Raw genomic sequence first — 17909 nt, forward strand, 5'->3', positions numbered from 1 at the left:
CAATCAGATAAACTGTCCATGTGTTCACCATGGAGTCCCGGCAATCGTCCCCATACCTTGGTGAGAATTGGCAGATTCATGGGATCGCTGGCTTGCAGGTTTATCTGGTATGCAATAAGGATTAGAAACGACACAATTACAGTGCCTGAACATCAGCTGGTCCCTGCTGCTGTGAAATGCATGTGTGTGGACAGTGGTTAAGAACATGGTTAGGATAGACTGCCCAATTTGCCCATAAGTACTGTCAGAGCAAGCTCTCCCATGTCTGGGTGCAGCTAAGCAGTTTGAGCCAGTGGAATTATCTTGTCAGGAAGGCTGGAATATCAACAGGTGAAGAGAACATAACATCCAACACAGCAGGCAAGAAACAAATCAGAGTGACATCTATTCATCACCAACAGCGGAGCCCACTGGGCTAGCCAATGCAAGTTCCAGTCAGAAGCTGGTCACTCACCCTTGGTCCTATGATGTTGCCTAGACTAACCCTGCCACAAAAAGTAAACTCTGTACCAGGTGTGCTGCTGCTTCAACTCCAAATTAGCACTGATTACCCTGAGAGAAGTTGAAATTATGACCCTAGTAATTTAATTTGTATGTGTTTTTTTTCCCAAGCCATTTCCCCACTATGCCACAACTTGTATGCACTTTATGACTTAAAAGAGAATCTTTGGTATCCTCCGAATCATGTCTTCAAGATTGACAAGGATCTGTGTTTGACTCTGCACTATCGTATGAGGTATGTGGATTGCTCACATGCACCATCAGTTCAGCTCCTTCCTACATCCTGACAAATAAAATCAGGGCTTTCTGAAACTGTGGAATGCAGTGTTGAGACATAGCACCGTGATTTCAAAACCTTCTGCAGTTTTGTCTAAATCTCTCTCCTGGATTTTATTGGGAATGGGCCAACTTTAGATTAATGGGGAAATATCCCCTACAGTGCCCTCCTGACCAAGAGATGATGAAGGGGAGATGATGGCCTATTGAGAGAGCCATGCAGCATACAAACAGACCCTTCAGTCCAACCAATCCACACCGACCATAATTCCAAACTAAACTAGTCTCCCTGCCTGCCCTTGATCCATATCTCTCCAAAAGTTTCTCATTTATGTACTTATTCAAAAGTCTTTTAAACATTGTACCTGCATCCACCACTTTCTCTGGAAGTTCACACCACACATGAGCCACTCTATTTTAAAAAAAAATTGCCCCTCGTGTCTTTTTTAAATCTTTCTCCTCTCTCCTTAAAAATGTGCCCCCTAGTCTTGAAATCCCCCATCCGAGGGAAAAGACTCCTGCTATTCATGTCTATTCCCCTCATAATTCTATAAACTTCGATAAGGGCACCCCTCAACCTCCTACCCTCCAGTAAAAAAAAAGTCCCAGCCTATCCAGTCTCTCCTTATAAGTCAAACTCTCCATTCCTGTCAACAGCCTGGTCAATCTCTTCTGAACCCCCTCCTACCTAATATCCTTCCTGTAGAAGGATGATCAGAACTGGACACTGCTCCAAAGACGACCTCACCGACCTCAGTATAACATCCCAACGCATATTCAAATGTCTGAGCGATGAAGGCAAGTGTGCTAAATGGCACCTTAACCACCCTATCTATACAAGATCAAACTTCAGAGTTATGTACCTGAATCTCAAGGCCTCTGTTCTACAACACTGCCCTAGGCCCTACTTCTAATTGTAGAAGTCCTGCCCTTGTTTGTTGTACCAAAATGCATTACCTCACATTTATCCAAATTAAACTCCATCTGCTGCTCCTCAGGCCATTGACCCAATTGATCAAGATCTCTGGAATCTTCGATAAGCTGCTTTACTGTCCACTATAGCGCTAACCTGTGAACCATGTCTTCTGTATTCTCATTGAAATAATTTGACAGTTTGGTATTATTGCTGGACTGTTAATCCACAATGTTCTGGGGATCTAGGTTCAAATCCTGCCATGGCAAGTGGAGTTTGAATTCATTTTAAAAAATCAGAAGGTAAAGAAACTAATGATGACCATGAATCCCTTGTTGATAGTTGGAAAAATCCATCTGGTTCACTAATGTGCTTTAGGGAAGCAAACTGGGTTGTTACTGGGTCAGGCCTACATGTGACTTCAGACCCACATAACGTGGTTGACTCTTAATTACCCTCTGGGCAATTAGGGGGGGGGCAATAAATGCTGACCCAGCCAGTGCTGTGCCCACATCTTGTGAATGAATTTAAAATAACTATGAACGCTGGAAATGAGTAGGAGATTGTTCGGATTTTGCTTTCGGACATTTAAGCAGAGCCCCACAATATCCCATCTTTCCCTGACCAGTTGCCTGAATGGTTTACCATTTTGGCCTTTAATTCTCGATGTGCACAGCTCTTGCTCGTGGATTCTTGTCAGCTTCACCTGTGACTGAAGCCAATCACAGGGAGGTAAGCAGTCAGACACTGTCCACTCACTGTCTAGGCTGCAGCAAATCTCATGTTTCCTTCATCACTCTGCCTTTTTGCCTGTAGGTTTTACTTTAAGAACTGGCATGGCATGTCGGAAAAGGAACCTCGGGTATACCGATGGACACCGAAAAGGAATGACTATGAGAAATTCGACCAAGGCAGCCCTCTGTTTGACCACATGTCACTGAATTACATCTTCTCACAGGTGGGCAGTGTTTCCATCAAGGTTTTTGCAATCCATAATTTCGGTGTGGGTGTATGGAGCGGTCTGTTTCCCTGTGGCACACTGTTGCTTTGTGTGAGGTATTGGCACCAGCACATGAACTCCTCAAATCTGTGCTTTCTCAATCCTTCCTTATCTCTAACTGTGTGCAGTGCATTGTCATACATCTTACTCTGGAAGATTTTCTTGACTGTTGGGTGTTTTTTTTAAATTCCAGACAGGTTTTTTCAACCTGAATATAATTTCTGTTTATGTTCTGTAAGCAATCGACCATGAAAAATATCTCAACTTGAATAAAAGTGATTCTTGGTTTGCAAAGAATGGTGCATTTATTAGTTAGCAAAATGCTTACCTCTGAGCTTGTACAGTAAAGGCAATCAGATTTGCTGTCATGGTTACTGAGAAAGTTGTCCATTTTACTGAGACCCAATACATATACAGATGTAGAATTTATTTTCAGCAGAACGCTGATTCCTATCAGGAACGTGGTTCCACTGTGACTGTCCATTGCGATTTTACCCCAATGGTCACGAAGTACAAATTCTATTTGTCCCATTAATGCTGCACCACCCTATTGTGACTGACTGAAGCTTGTCAGAAAAAGATGTGGTTCTCTTGTCATTCTTTGATTGAATTGTCAAGATTGCTTTGCAATTGGCCCATGCAGTTCCACTGAGTACATTATCATGCACACCCTCCAGTGCCAGAGATGTAGTGCTTTTTGATAGAGGTGTGGCTGTAGTTCAACACTGTTGGTAAAAAACTGGGGATTCTGCAGCAGTTTGGACCCAAATTAGTCCTTCAAACAAGTAGCCCCAAAAATAGATGAACCAATCGTTTATAATTGTGGGATCTTGCTATGTTAAAACTGACTTGCTGACAAAACTACAGGTTAACAGGCTTCAAAATAATTCCTGAGATGTACTTGTTATTTATTTGAGAGCTGTGATTAAGATTTTTTTTTAACCATTGGCAATCGATTGAAATCTCTCGGGTTGTTTATTGGAGGATGGCTGATCAATGCTGTTCCTGTGTTTCCAGGGTAAATATGATTTTGTTAATGGCATCGCTCCTCTCAAAGAGCCACAGAATGAGCAGGAATTACATGTCTTCCAAAATGAGAGTCTGGGAATGGCTGTGCTGCATCTTTCGTATATTGCGGTCCTGAGTGGACGCTCACTTAGTGAAGTGGCCAAGGAAATAAGGTGTGTGAGTCAGCAGCTGTAAGTCTGTCTGAATTGATAACGTGGCAGAATGCCTTTCCATTATTCCATGGAGGCATTTGGAAGAGCCCAGATGCTGGAAAATTGATTGAGGTGTTTGTGTGATGTAAATATCAACATGAAGATGTGTGTTTTCCATCTTTGGGGTGATGTTGTTACATTGGGAGGAGGGAGATGGAAGGGAACAACAGGACGAAGCTTTCCCTGTGGAGATTGCACTTGGGTGGTGAAAGGCTGCCATCCAGGATGGGTATGGAGGGAAGGAGCTTGGGGGGGCTGCTGAGAAATCAGGATATCCAGTCAGACATGGGACATTTGTATGTTATGTGCTGGGATAATAAATGGCTCACAATGTGCTTGCACATGTCCTTTTCATAAGTTTGCATTCTCCTTTCATCTTTATTTCTGCTCCCTACCTACACAGAGAGGGCAAGTTGGAGAGAGAAATAGGGATGTTTTTAAGGCATCTGCCAGGCTTGCCAGTCTGTGGAAGCCCAATGAAGGATGCAGCAGCTGTCGTAGTGGTGAGGATTTGGTGGTAATGCCTTTATCTGCTTGCTGACACTGACCAGCTTTTCTCTCTCCTTCTCTTTGTCAGCTTTAAGGGGTGCATCCCAAAGACATTCCGTGCAAAAATAGACAGGTGCAATGCCCTGACCAAGATCCGGCTGAAACGTGGCTTTCGGAAGTTTGTGAGGAGCTTCCACTTGCCTGTGGTTGGTTCAGGGAAAGTGATCCAGCACGACATTATATTCAAATACCTCTCTACCCTGGAGAACCTTTGCACCAACTTAGGAGGCGAGATCTTCCGTGTCTCGTATTTGGAAGTGCTTCCAGAAAGTAGCAGGACCCCATACATAAACAATCGGAATTACCTGCAAACCACGGAGAATATCATCTGCCCCACATTACCTACCCAGGAATATGAAGTGCTGGTGACTGGGACAGAGGGAATTCAGTGGAGAATACTCAAGAAGGTGAACATGGATACTGTAACTGACCACCACACCACCTTCCTTCTCTTCAGTCTCCTTCTCTCTCTGCTCTTCTCTTTCTCTTGTCAACGCTTCTCTCTCCCATCTCCCCTTCTCCTTGGGGGCCTTGCAAGTACTGATATTGTTCTTCTGTCGTCTTTACTGAAAGGTCAACACTGTCATTGCAGCAAATACTAAATAAAACTGATAGTATGTCTCTCTCAGCAATAGAGCACTGAATAATAATAGTGTATGCTCTACAGAACTCCAGTTCAGACAGCATCCAAGGAGCAGGAAAATTTTCCTGCTCCTTGGATGCTGTCTGAACTGCTGTGCTTTCCCAGCACCAATCTAATCTAGAATCTGTTTTCCAGCATCTGCAGTCATTGTTTTTATCTACAGAACTCCAGACAAACTGAAATCTGATGACTTGTCTGTCCCTTCACAGACTTTCAGGAGGTCAATGGGGCATTGGTGTCCAAGCCTTAGAATAGAGCTGCCTTGACCTTTATATTCCAATAGCACTGATAAGGAGTTTGCTCACTGCCCTTGATAGGTTCCTCCCACCTCGTTTGTTGAATCGCATATTTGCACGTATAAGGGCTATTGGGGATGAATGGGGTGACATTGCTCTGGTTTTCTTCTCCCTCTTCTGTGGATGTTATTTTGTCCTTTCATTCTTTGACGTACCGGCCATTCAAAGTTCAGGCGAAACAATTCAAGGATTGTGTCGTAATAATTGTGATGGTCTTTTATTTTAACTAGCCTGCACCCTTCAAAAAGACTGGCTGGAAGGGCAAACCAGCAGACAGTGGCAGTGGCAAGTCGAGTGAAGCAGTTGAGTTCACTGAGAAGCCATATTCGCACTTCTGTGATTTCAAGGAGATTACACACTTGGTCATCTCTGACTGCAGGGTCAGTGTTCACAGACAGGATAACAAGTGTCTGGTGAGTAACCTTCTGCACTCTACCTTCCTCTTTGTCCATTTGCTGCTGTCTGTTGTCGCGTACTGTTTTGGTCACCCACTGGCTTAGTGCCCTGGGGCACGTGGAAGGTTTTTTGGAGTGAGCTCAGTCCTGCTCTCACATTACAGAGTAACCTCAATTATCTGAGTGACATGGACAGGCAGTATTTCGTTCAGGTAATTGATTATTTGGTTAATCAATTAAATGCCTTTCCTCTGGAGCTCTGAGTTTTTTTTAAGTTGGCTCCCTGTCCAAGAGACGAGGGAACAGCACACTGCACATGAGCACGGAGGGGTGTTTTGATTTGGTGGGATTCTGTGCTTCCCACATTGAAGAGAGGATCGTGTTGAGGAGGGAAGCAACTTGGAGACTGGTTGGGATGGAAGCCATGGAGTGAGTTTCCTTGTCCTTATTTGAGACCAAAGGAAAAGAATGAAAAGGTAAGGTTTTTCTCTCTGTTGGAAAAATTTCCATTCATTCTGAAATGAAAGTTGTTGGTGAAAGATCACTGTTGTTTTGAACATTTTGAAGTAGATGTGAAGCTAAGCCCTGGAGGGTTGGTTTGAAATCAATGCCTCCTTTTGTTTTACAAATTGGAGCAGTTATCAGTTATCCCTGTGATTGGATATGCTGGTGGTAAATGATTACAGGGCAATAGGAGCTTCATTTCACTTGATTACAGAAGGAATGTGGGAGGGAGAGACAAACCAGGTTTTATTGTTTTGTATGCCTGAATTTGTGCTGCTTTAGAACTACAGTTAGAGATTTCTGCTCGCAACAAAGCTTTCTGACTTGGCAAGGTTGTCATGCTGCCCCTCGGTTTGCTGATTGTAAGATCACTTCTGCAAAAACTATTTGGTCCAATTAGATTTGTCCTCGCACATTATGAAGCCTGAAGAAAATGTTTAAGCATTTTCTTAAACAAGTCAGAGTGTACCTAAGGGAATGCACAGAAGAAATAAAGATTCCAATCTGAAGGCTGCAGATTTAGTCCTGTCCTGTCTTCGATTGGTCTTTCTCACTGGGGCTTGTCAGGCAGTCTAATTAACTTGAGGGGAAGATGATCAACCCAAGTTCCTGTTTGTGACTGTGGGAAATATACATCGAAACCAAGCTGAGATGTGGCTGCTGCTTCACAGCAGAGTTGCAGGTGGTCAGGACATAAAAACCGACCAGAGTCCACGCTTTAAAGTATGATATTCCATTCCTCTGATGTGAGCATCCCTGTTTTTATTTGATGGTGAGAGTGCCTTCAGCGAAAGTTCCAGAACGGCTTCAAAAATCTGCCAATCACTCTCCGCTCTTGAAGATAAACATTTTTACCAAATAAACTCTTAGATCTAAAGTTAATGGTCCTGCAACCATTGTTGTTTTTGAAAGGGAGTTCCAAACATTAAAAGTAAGCTGGATAGCCTGGGGTTTTCCCCCTGGTGCACAGGAGGTTGAGAGGTGACCTTCGAGGAGTGTATGACATTCTATGGGGAATAGATAAGATGAATGACCAAGGATCTTTTCTCTTGGGTGGTAGAGTTCAAAACTAGGGGGTGTATTTTTAAGGTGAGAGGAGAAAGTTTTTAGAAAGGACAGGAGGGGCAATCTTTTCAGTGGTTGGGTGAAATGAACTTCCATGGACGGAGGTATAGTTATACATTTAAAAGAAATTTGGATAAGCACATGGCTGGTCAAGGTTTGAAGGGATATGGGCTAAACTCCGGCAAGTGGGACTAGATTAGTTTGGGAATGTGGTTGGCTTGGGAGAGTTGGGTCAAGAGGTCTGTTTCCATTTAATATGATGCAGACTTTGTCCACTACCCTGTGTGTGTCAAAGTGCTTCCTAGCATCTCTCCTGAATGGTATGGCTCCAATTCTCAGACAATGCTCCCCAGTTCCAAAATCCCCAGCCAGTGGGAACAGTTTATTTTATCTACCCTGTCTTTTCCTGTTAGTATCTTGAAGATTTGTTCCAATTGTCCCTTAACCTTCTAAATTCTAGAGAAAACAGGCCTAATTTGTACATTATCTTCTCAAAACTAACCTCGATCCAATTTCCTGGCTCCTTCAAGCTCTTTTCCATCGTAACCTTTGAAAATTAGATAAGTGTTTTCAAAATCCCAACTTGGAGAATTCAGAGATATTGTCAGTTGTGATGGAGTCTGAATCAAGTTTTCAGATGTAACTATGTGGGAAAGTGGTTAACAGCATGTTGTTCAGGAACCCCAGTCAATACTGATATGGTTCTGGGAATCCCTCACAAATGCTGATCCTTTGGCGATCCAAAAGATATTTCATGTCAACTAGCTAGAAGACCTAGCTGGTAATTGAACTAAAACAGAAAAGACAGGTTGGACACAGTTGTAGAGATGGTGTCCTGAAAGGATGACGTCAGGACAAATTTTGCCACCTTCCTAGGTTAGATTCACCTTCTATCCAGTCTTCAGATGCAGTACTAAAGCTCATTGTTTATTTAATCTGTAGGACCTTGTTTTGCCCTCACACAAGCAAGCACTCTCCTTTGCAGCACTGATAGATGGCTACTCTCGCCTGACCACTGATTCTCACCACTACCTGTGTCATGAGGTTGCTTCTCCACGTGTTGTGCTGAGCATCACCAGTGGCATCCATGGACCAATGCAGTAAGTTTCACCTGGGCAGAGTTAACCCTGATCTGTTCTTTTTCTTTCTGCATGTTTGTTGGTGTGGGCAACAGAAACCTTTCCATAAAGCCGCAGTAATGCTGCCTGTATACTGTCCTTTTCAGACACTCCCAGGACACACAGAAAATGGGTTTGGTTGCACTGTTCAGTGCCTTTGCCACTGTCCCCAGCAAACACTTCCAAACAAAGTACAATGCAGCGTTAGATACAGAGTAAAACTACGGCAAAAGTGTGGGCTGCAGATGCTGGAAATCAGAGTCTACATTAAAGTGGTGTTGGAAAAGCACAGCTGGTCAGGTAGCATCCGAGGAGCAGGAAAATCGAATGAAGGCCCTTCATTCCTGATGGGCTTTTGCCCAAAACGTCGATTTTCCCACTCGGATGCTGCCTGACCGGCTGTGCTTTCCCAGCACCACTCTAATGTAAACAGAGTAAAGCTACCTCTATCCCTTCCCCATCAAACCCTCCCAGGACATGTACAGCACAGGGTAAAGTTCCCTCGACTTGGTCCGAAACGTATACCTTGTAATTAATCACAGAAGAGCATTCTTGCACCATGGTCGTTTTAATTGATCAGGACAGAAGACTTTGCAAAATCGTTTTGACGTGATTTTTCAGAATGTGGGCAGTGCCCTCATGAGTTACTCGGCAGTGAATTGTAGTGAGACTGAAGTGACATGTGCCAGTCAGTGTAAAAATGACTTGCACTCTTCCCTGAAAAATACCTTTTGACAATGCACTGCCAACTCTGCTGCTAACCTGTAAATCACCAGGATTATTGCTCAGCTGGTCTGTCAACTCCAGCACATTGAGATAACCAGTGTGAGCCAGTACTCTCAGAAGCAGACAGAGGCTGTGTCAGCTTGGGATGATTTCCACCAACTGCGATCTTCTGGATTTGACTGAACCCTGAAGTGAGAAGGTGTGTTTCTGCTCTCTGCATCTCCAAGTCCCAGTCCCTTACTCCTAGTTCAGTTTGTAGTTCTGTCCACTGTACCACCTACTCCATGCAACGTTCCTATAACACCACCTCTTGTAACTTGTGTTCCTTATTGATAACCCATGTCAATAATACACCAGGAAATTCAAGGCTAGCATTTGCCAGTATCAGTCATCCCCCCTAATTAACATGTCTCTGTTTATACACTTTGTAAATCCCAGTCAAGATTTGAGGAGTAGGAAAAACAAATTCTGTCAGCATTGGACCTCAAGTTTGTTTTGGAGAGAATTATATTCTCTTCCTTTAGAGAGAATTTTGGCCCCCATATTGATCTCTCAGACTTGAAGAAATAAACGCAGTTGATCCAGAGAAATCGTACTCTGTGCATAACTGCATGTACAGCTTGTTAGAATGCATTGTTTATCTTGGGCTTGGTCTTCTCCCACTTTATTTTCCCCATCTTCCCCTTGGTAAGGGTACAGTGTGATTGTGTGTCATGGTGTGATGGGATACATTGTGATATATGGTGCAATATAGTACAATATTGCCACAGACTGTTAGTGTTTTGATATCGTTACTCAGAAGTTTTAACATTGCGAACAATTGGCAATCCATTCATAGTTTAATTCATTGTGTGAGAGAGATGTAAAGGAGTAACTGTGGGACAAGGAGGAGACATTGAACCTTTGCTTCATTGTTTCCCCACAGACCACACTATGTCACTAATAAACTCCGTCGAGAGGAGAACAAGGAGGGGCTGTATGTGCTGCGGTGGAGTGCTTTAGACTTCAGTAAGATTATCATGACAGTTGTCAGTAAGGAAAAGCCTGAGGTATGTAAACACTTGGTGCAAATCTCGAATTTATAAACCGCAATGTAATAAACTACTTGGGATTGTGTTGGCATGATTCTGTGGAGTGTAAATGTTGGAATGGGTTGGGGGGGTGGAGTGGGGAGGAAGTGGTGTGTCTGTGTGTGGGGAATATACCGGGCCATCTGCTGTTGCCCAGCTGGGGAAGCAGTACAGACCATCATCATGCAGCAGGGGGACCAGGAAGGTGAGGACAGAAACCACTCATAGCCACCCTGCTGTTTCATCAGGCTGCTCAGGCCTTGGATATGAAGCAGTGGATCACCATTAGGTTCCTATTAGACAGGAGTTACCACAGATAGATGGGAATATTGAATTTGAAGCACAAACAGGATCTTATTGAAGGCAGGACAGGCTCAAGAGCCTGAATGGTTGACATCTCCTGAATCTTTGTTTACTGCGAGTGACTCAGCAAGTTTGAACATAAAAGATTGGTCAACAACTGTCTTGCTTTCTCAATTGCTCAGAACTTGAGGGATGGTGGTTCTTGGCTGTTTACATGTGATAGTCACAGGATTCCACAGACAATTTGTCCCACCCTAATTTCTTGTCCACAACAAGAATATACACTGTGTTATGTGCAAGTACTTCCAAGTACAGGCTAAATTAATAAATTCACTGAGCTTCATGCTGCTTCTCATTAAAAGGACTTTCTCCTCAAAAGGCAATATGTACATAATGGTGTAATCACGCAATAATGTATCAGTATAATGGTGAAGACAGCACAGCTGAAGAGTGCTAACTAAACAGGAATGCTTGATGGTGGGAGCGGGGCCAGAAAGCACTAATGGCTTTGCTGTTAAACATTATGGAAATGGGGCCTCTTCAAAATTGTTCCACAAAGCTTTTCTTTTACAATAAAGTCACAACATTAATGGAGACAGGAATTGGGTGACAGGGTGTTTAAAAGGCCAAAACTTTCCCTCAGTTACATTAGGGTCACGAACTCCTGTTATATATTAAAAAAAAGCATTGCTTATCAGTTGGCCTCTAATTAGTGTTTCACAGTTCACCCTGACATACACACCCAGAGAGAGAGAGAGAGAGAGAGATAGACGCAGACACACAACCCCTCCCTGCACTTGCCAAAACAACGGAGTCATCATTGGCTGTGGTTCTGATTAACTATGCTTCTGAGTTGCTTACATTTGGAAATATCAAAAACCTGAAGAAGCGTGAAAACGTTATGCCATTTATTAGTAAGGAGCTCGTCACATTAGCAAGTGAACAGGAAGAATTGCTTTGGAATAGAGAGAGAATTTGCTGGAAATCGTTGTGACGGGAGAAGCAGTGTTAACATTTCAGGTTAAGGATCTTGAAGAGTTGATATTGTGTTCAGTACAGATCTCAGGCCTGCCAGAGGCAACTGGTAAACCAGTACTTAGGGTTAAATTTGGATGATTATCTTGCGTGCTTGAAAATGAAATGACTGAGACGAGCTCATTTTATGGCATTAAGGCTTTGGTTAATATGTTGTGGGTTAGTTTTCATTCAGGTAAATGATAACAGCATGATAGGATCAGGCTGCACAATGCAGACTTTTGTTAGCACAGTAAATACTGCTTTCCATCAATGCTCTTGGGTTCTATATAACAGAAAACTCTGAAAATAAACAATGACTTGTGTGTGTGAAAGAGGATAGATTTGCATTTCAATTACCATACCAGAAGGGGCATATGTTAAATGTAAATCTCTGAACTTATGCTGAGAAATGTTACACGTTTTTGCACTCCTAAGTGTGGTTATCCATGGAGAGCAGTGATTGGTGCTGTGTAGGAATACTCTGTCTGCTCTTGGTCTGCGGCATTCCTGATGTCATGAATAATTATTGCTTTTCCTTTCTGCTGGTGTTGACTGAGGGGCATCCATTAGAACTGTCTTTTTAGTGGTACCTCTGGATTATTCACAACCAGAACACACCAACTCCACCAGTGAGTTCCTCAAGAACATAGCTTGATCTCTGCTGCTGAACTCAGACCCAGAGGAACCAGTCACACTTCCTGTTTCTCTCTTTCAAAAACATAGCTGAACCTGTGAGGTCATTTCAGCACTCCCTGAGCTCCAAGACTTCACTCAGTTTATCTTGCTCTTGTCCACAAGTATAGAATCCCTCCAGTGTGGAAACAGGCCATTTGGCCTTACAAGTCCAAACTGAACCAGTAACATTTAATTTAGCAGGACGAAACCAGTTGTGGAAACAATTGGGTTAATAATTACTCTGTTCAATTGAGATGATTTCAGAATGGGCTCTGAAAGGGCTAGTAATCTGTGATTGTCACATATGTTCGCATGAAAATACATGTGCAAAATGAGGTAAGTGTAATTTTCAATAATTTGTGGATGTTCGCACTGCATCCCCTGAGCTACTTGTGTTCAGTCAAATACCAGCCCAGCCCATGACCTTGTGTTCCCTGTTGGAGGAGTGAGTGCCTTTCTGGCCTGTTGCCCATTCATTAAAGTAGTGGCTGATTATCAACCTCCAGCTTCTTGTAGCAGTCCCACTAGCCTTCATTGCTGTAGTATACCAATGTAAGTTGTGAATTTTTACTGCTCAGAGAGTGATTTGCCTGACAAAGCAGCTCAGGAGGAGATTATCAGATTCCTTATTAGAAGAGGAATGTTTTTCAGTATTGAATGCAAGTTTTCCTGTCCAGCACTGACCTTGTTATGTTTCACTTGCAGTTTGAATTATTGAAAGGTTCTGGGAATTTTCAGGACATGAAGCAGTTTCAGATTGAGAGGAAGGCCCCAAATGCCTATGTGCTGCAGGGATGGGAGCGGTCATTCCCCAGTGTGAAGGAGCTCCTCGAGAGCCTCAAGGGCTGCCTGCTGAAATCAGGCAACGAGAGCTACATGGTCAAAAAGTGTTGCCCGCCTCTTCCTCATGGTAAACAGCATCGTCAGACTTGTGTACTTTTCCTCCCTGTGCTCTTCATGTAGTCTTTACAATTGTGCACCTCCAAAGCTGGGAAGGCACTGTGGAAGGCTGATGTGGAATTGCAGTTAATGATTCTCCTGGTTTCCCTTGAACAAAAGTTTGACAACATCACAGTCTCTCAAAGGCATGTCTGTCATTTCTTTGAGATCATACCCACCCTGAGGACCACTTGTAACTCGGGGCTCCTCAATTCACTATCTCCTCCCATCTGATTCCCTGTCAGAGGGTTCCACTCTGCTTCCTTTAGATTGCACTGAGCACTCTTATCCTGAATAGGTATGTGCAAATTCTCAATTCCCTTTCGCAGTCCCTACCGTTTCAAACTCGACCACACTCCCAACTCCCCCTCAGATTGCAGACACTGTTGCACCGTTTCCCCTCTCCCTCTGATTGTAAATGGTGCTTCAACACCCTTCTTAGTTTAAAATCTGTAAAAACAATATTATAGATTTTTTTGGCAGTGTGCACTCTGTTTTGCCTTTCAGAATTCTCCAATCTCCTCATCACGAAGAATGTGAAGGACAGTGATGTGCGACCACTCACAGCTCAGTTAAACCTGAGTCAGCTGAGCTTCCATCAGATAAGGAAGGAGGAAATCATTCAGGTGAGTTTGTTATCCCCCCCCCCCCCCCCGCCTTACTCTGAGTCTGGGCTGTTGTGACCAACCTGGATGGATGTGGGAAACTGCCTCCATGATCTATGAGGACTCGCTCTCTTGTGCATCTCACACCATAAGGGAGTGACAAGACCCACATAGCATTGACTTGAAAAGTTGCAAATTATTGGTGATTGACGAAGATCATTCAACCCATCTTCTTTGATCCAACCACATTGTCCCTAATCCTTCCCACTGGAGTATCCAGTTCTTTCATCCCTGGCTGGGATGTTGTTGTGACTGCAAACAGGAGATGTCTGGTCTCACCCCAGTGCAACACTGAGAATGTTGTCAGGCTGGTTAACTTTGACTCTGTCTTTACAATCTCTTGTATCTTGAGTTCTGAAGAAGGGTCACTGGATCTGAAATGTTAACTCTGCTTTCTGTCCACAAATGCTGCCAGGGCTGTTGAGATTTTCCATCTATTTCTGTTTTAGTATTTATATCTTGATTTCTGCTCAGGTGTTTCATTCAGAAGTTGAAAAGCCCATTTCATTTTATTCCCTCATCTCACAACTCTCACTGAGAGAAAAGTATAAACCTTTTGTTCTCTGAATTGTTCCTTTTAAAGATTCTCATACTGGGTTTATAACTTTATCAATGCTGAATGATGTTTGTGTGTATTTGTTTTGATGTTTCAGTAAATAGATAAGTATTTTGAGATAAAGGCACTAGCTTTGTACACCTGGGTTTCCCCCAGACAAGTACAGGGTCAGAATGCTGTTGATGAGGTGCTGTCACTTTTGTGGTTTCACTCCTCTGGTTTAATGTGATCAGTGACAAAAACATTCTGGTTGATCATTGGACGCACACTAGAATAGAATGCTTTTCTTTCATAACTCAAGGTGGTCATGTTCACTGCTATCTCCAAACTGGGTTCTGATTTTCTTCATGATCGCTCTGTTTTTCTCCCATCTTGCAGCTATCAGGTCCTTGTTGTGCAGGACCAGTCAGTCTGTGACCACTGTCCGCAAGGTCATGTTGTCCAGGTGTAAGCCAGAGTGTGGAGTGTCAACAGCTGTTTGTCCACAGCTGAACACAATCCTGTTCTCTCAGAATATATGATCAAGATGATTGGATATCGTGCGCTTGGTGTGCTCCTGATCTGTCAAGAGCTCAGGCCTGTTTTACTCCTCCTTTAGGATTGATGCTAACACAGTTGAGAGTTTGTACTAGCTCTTTACATAGTTGTACATTTTAATTTTATTGTACACTTTGGAAACTCAAGGCTCCAGAAATGCTGACCAATTCATTATTAACTACCTTCATGGAGTCAGAGAGATGTACAGCATGGAAACCGAACTTTCGGTCCAACTTGTACATACAGACCAAATCTGCCATGCCACTAAGTCAAAATCCAAGCATTAAAATCAGTGTTGTGGTTCTGTTCGCCGAGCTGGGAATTTGTTGCAGACGTTCCGTCCCTGTCTGGGTGACATCCTCAGTGATTGGGAACCTCCTGTGAAGCGCTTCTGTGGTCTTTCCTCCGGCATTTATAGTGATTTGAATCTGCCACTTCCGGTTGTCAGTTCCAGGTGTCCGCTGCAGTGGTCGGTATATTGGGTCCAGGTCAATGTGCTTATTGATAGAATCTGTGGATGAGTGCCATGCCTCTAGGAATTCCCTGGCTGTTCTCTGTTTGGCTTGTCCTATAATAATAGCGTTGTCCCAGTCGAATTCATGTTATTTGTCATCTGCGTGTGTGGCTACTGAGGACCGACACAAAACGACACGACCAGCTCTCCTTAGTAGCCACACACGCAGATGACAAGCAACATGAATTCGACTGGGACAACGCTACCATTATAGGGCAAGCCAAACAGAGAACAGCCAGGGAATTCCTAGAGGCATGGCACTTATCCACAGATTCAATCAATAAGCACATCAACCTGGACCCAATATACCGACCACTGCAGCGGACACCTGGAACTGACAACCGGAAGCGGCAGATACAAACCACTACAAATGCCGGAGGAAAGATCACAGAAGTGCTTCACAGGAGGCTCCCAAGCACTGAGGATGTCACCTAGACAGGGGACGAAATGTCTGGAACACAAATTCCCAGCTCGGCAAACAGAACCACAACAACGAGCACCCGAGCTACAAATCTTCTCTCAAGCTTTGAATTAAAATCAGTGATATTACAGTGTAGATAAATTGCATAGCTTACGTGACACCAGCTTGTAAGATCCCAGTTCATAGTCATTGCTGTGGATCTGGAGTCCCATTTAGTCCTGATCAGGTGAGGACAGCAAATTTCCTTGCCTAAAAGGCAGTGAACCGGTTAGTTTTATCACAGCCTGTAATAATCTCCATTAAGCTGGCTCTTGAATTCCAGAGTTGTTTAAAGTTCAATTTTAAATTCACTATCTGCCTTGGTGGGGCTCAAACCCACATCCCCAGAACATTAGCCTGGGGTTCTGGATTATAAATCTGGTCACGTTATTCCCATGCCACTGTACTCTGGCACTAACGGTGAGAAGATATTTCACATTTGAAAGCTTTCTTTACCCTGCAAGAAACTGGCATTTGTAATGGAGTTTATACCAATAGTAGGAAGGAAGAGGGCATGGCGCCAGAGTATCAGAAACCTTCATTGCAGAGGCAATAGAAATATGCCTTGGGGGCCATGTTGTCAAAGCAGCTTTTTGTCAGGAATCTGGTCGTGTTGGGTGGTGGTTTAAAGGTGGTTCAGGAGCCTATATCCTGTTCAAGTTGACTTTGCATCAAACAGTTGTATTGAGTGATGTGGTGGAGGGCCCTGTTTTCGAGAGGTGTTTTCTTTTCCTCACTGAGCTCTTCCACAACTCCAACAATTTCCCTTACTTTTAAAGGTTGATGTGCTTCTTTAGCCTTGAATGTCTCACGGTGTTGTCATTAACTTGGGTCCAATTGGCTTTCTGTTCTGTGGCCCTTTTCATAATGTCACATCCCAACAATAGCCATCTGGGTTTCTTCAGCTGGTTCCCCAAAACAAAATCATGTGATCCATTCTGGAAGTCATAGAGTCATAGAGATGTGCAGCATGGAAAGAGACACTTCGGTCCAACCCGTCCATGCCGACCAGATATCCCAACCCAATCTAGTCCCACCTGCCAGCACCCGGCCCATATCCCTCCAAACCCTTCCTATTCATATACCCATCCAAATGCCTTTTAAATGTTGTAATTGTACCAGCCTCCACCACATCCTCTGGAAGCTCATTTGCGTGCCACCCTCTGCGTGAAAAGGTTGCCCCTTAGGTCTCTTTTATATCTTTCCCCTCTCACCCTAAACCTATGCCCTCTAGTTCTGGACTCCGCGATCCAAGGGAAAAGACTTTGCCTATTTATCCTATCCATGCCCCTAATAAATTTTGTAAACCTCTATAAGGTCCCCTCAACCTCCGACGCTCCAGGGAAAACGGCCCTGGCCTGTTCAGCCTCTCCCTGTAGCTCAGATCCTCCAACCCTGGCAACATCCTTGTAAATCTTTTCTGAACCCTTTCCAGTTTCACAACATCTTTACGATAGAAAAGAGACCAGACTGATTGAGTTTTTTGATGAAGTAATAAAGAGGATTGATGAGGGCAGAGCAGTAGATGTGATCTATATGGACTTCAGTAAGGCGTTCGACAAGGTTCCCCATGGGAGATTGGTTAGCAAGGTTTGATCTCATGGAATACAGGGAGAACTAGCCATTTGGATACAGAACTGGCTCAAAGGTAGAAGACCGAGGGTGGTGGTGGAGGGGTGTTTTTCAGACTGGAGGCCTGTGACCAGTGGAGTGCCACAAGGATCAGTGCTGGGTCCTCTACTTTTTGTCATTTACATAATTGATTTGGATGCGAGCATAAGAGGTACAGTTAGTAAGTTTGCAGATGACACCAAAGTTGGAGGTGTAGTGGACAGCGAAGAGGATTACCTCAGATTACAACAGGATCTGGACCAGATGGGCCAATGGGCTGAGAAGTGGCAGATGGAGTTTAATTCCGATAAATGCGAGGTGCTGCATTTTGGGAAAGCAAATCTTAGCAGGACTTA

General features: G+C 43.7%; 1 protein-coding gene across 2 annotated transcripts in view; it reads left to right on the forward strand.

Moving 5' to 3' along the window:
• The window catches only part of tyk2 (tyrosine kinase 2), a 99402-nt gene that overhangs the window by 51105 nt on the left and 30388 nt on the right, over positions 1-17909 (forward strand). For both annotated transcript variants that reach the window (XM_072564427.1, XM_072564428.1), the window contains exons 3-11: positions 613-736; positions 2507-2648; positions 3708-3871; positions 4488-4866; positions 5629-5811; positions 8305-8462; positions 10132-10255; positions 12977-13181; positions 13718-13836. In XM_072564427.1, the coding sequence (XP_072420528.1) occupies positions 613-736; positions 2507-2648; positions 3708-3871; positions 4488-4866; positions 5629-5811; positions 8305-8462; positions 10132-10255; positions 12977-13181; positions 13718-13836 (1598 nt within the window). The remainder of the gene's footprint in view (positions 1-612; positions 737-2506; positions 2649-3707; positions 3872-4487; positions 4867-5628; positions 5812-8304; positions 8463-10131; positions 10256-12976; positions 13182-13717; positions 13837-17909) is intronic.

The sequence above is a fragment of the Chiloscyllium punctatum genome, chromosome 46 (assembly GCF_047496795.1).
Source record: "Chiloscyllium punctatum isolate Juve2018m chromosome 46, sChiPun1.3, whole genome shotgun sequence".
Taxonomy (NCBI): Eukaryota; Metazoa; Chordata; class Chondrichthyes; order Orectolobiformes; family Hemiscylliidae; genus Chiloscyllium; species Chiloscyllium punctatum.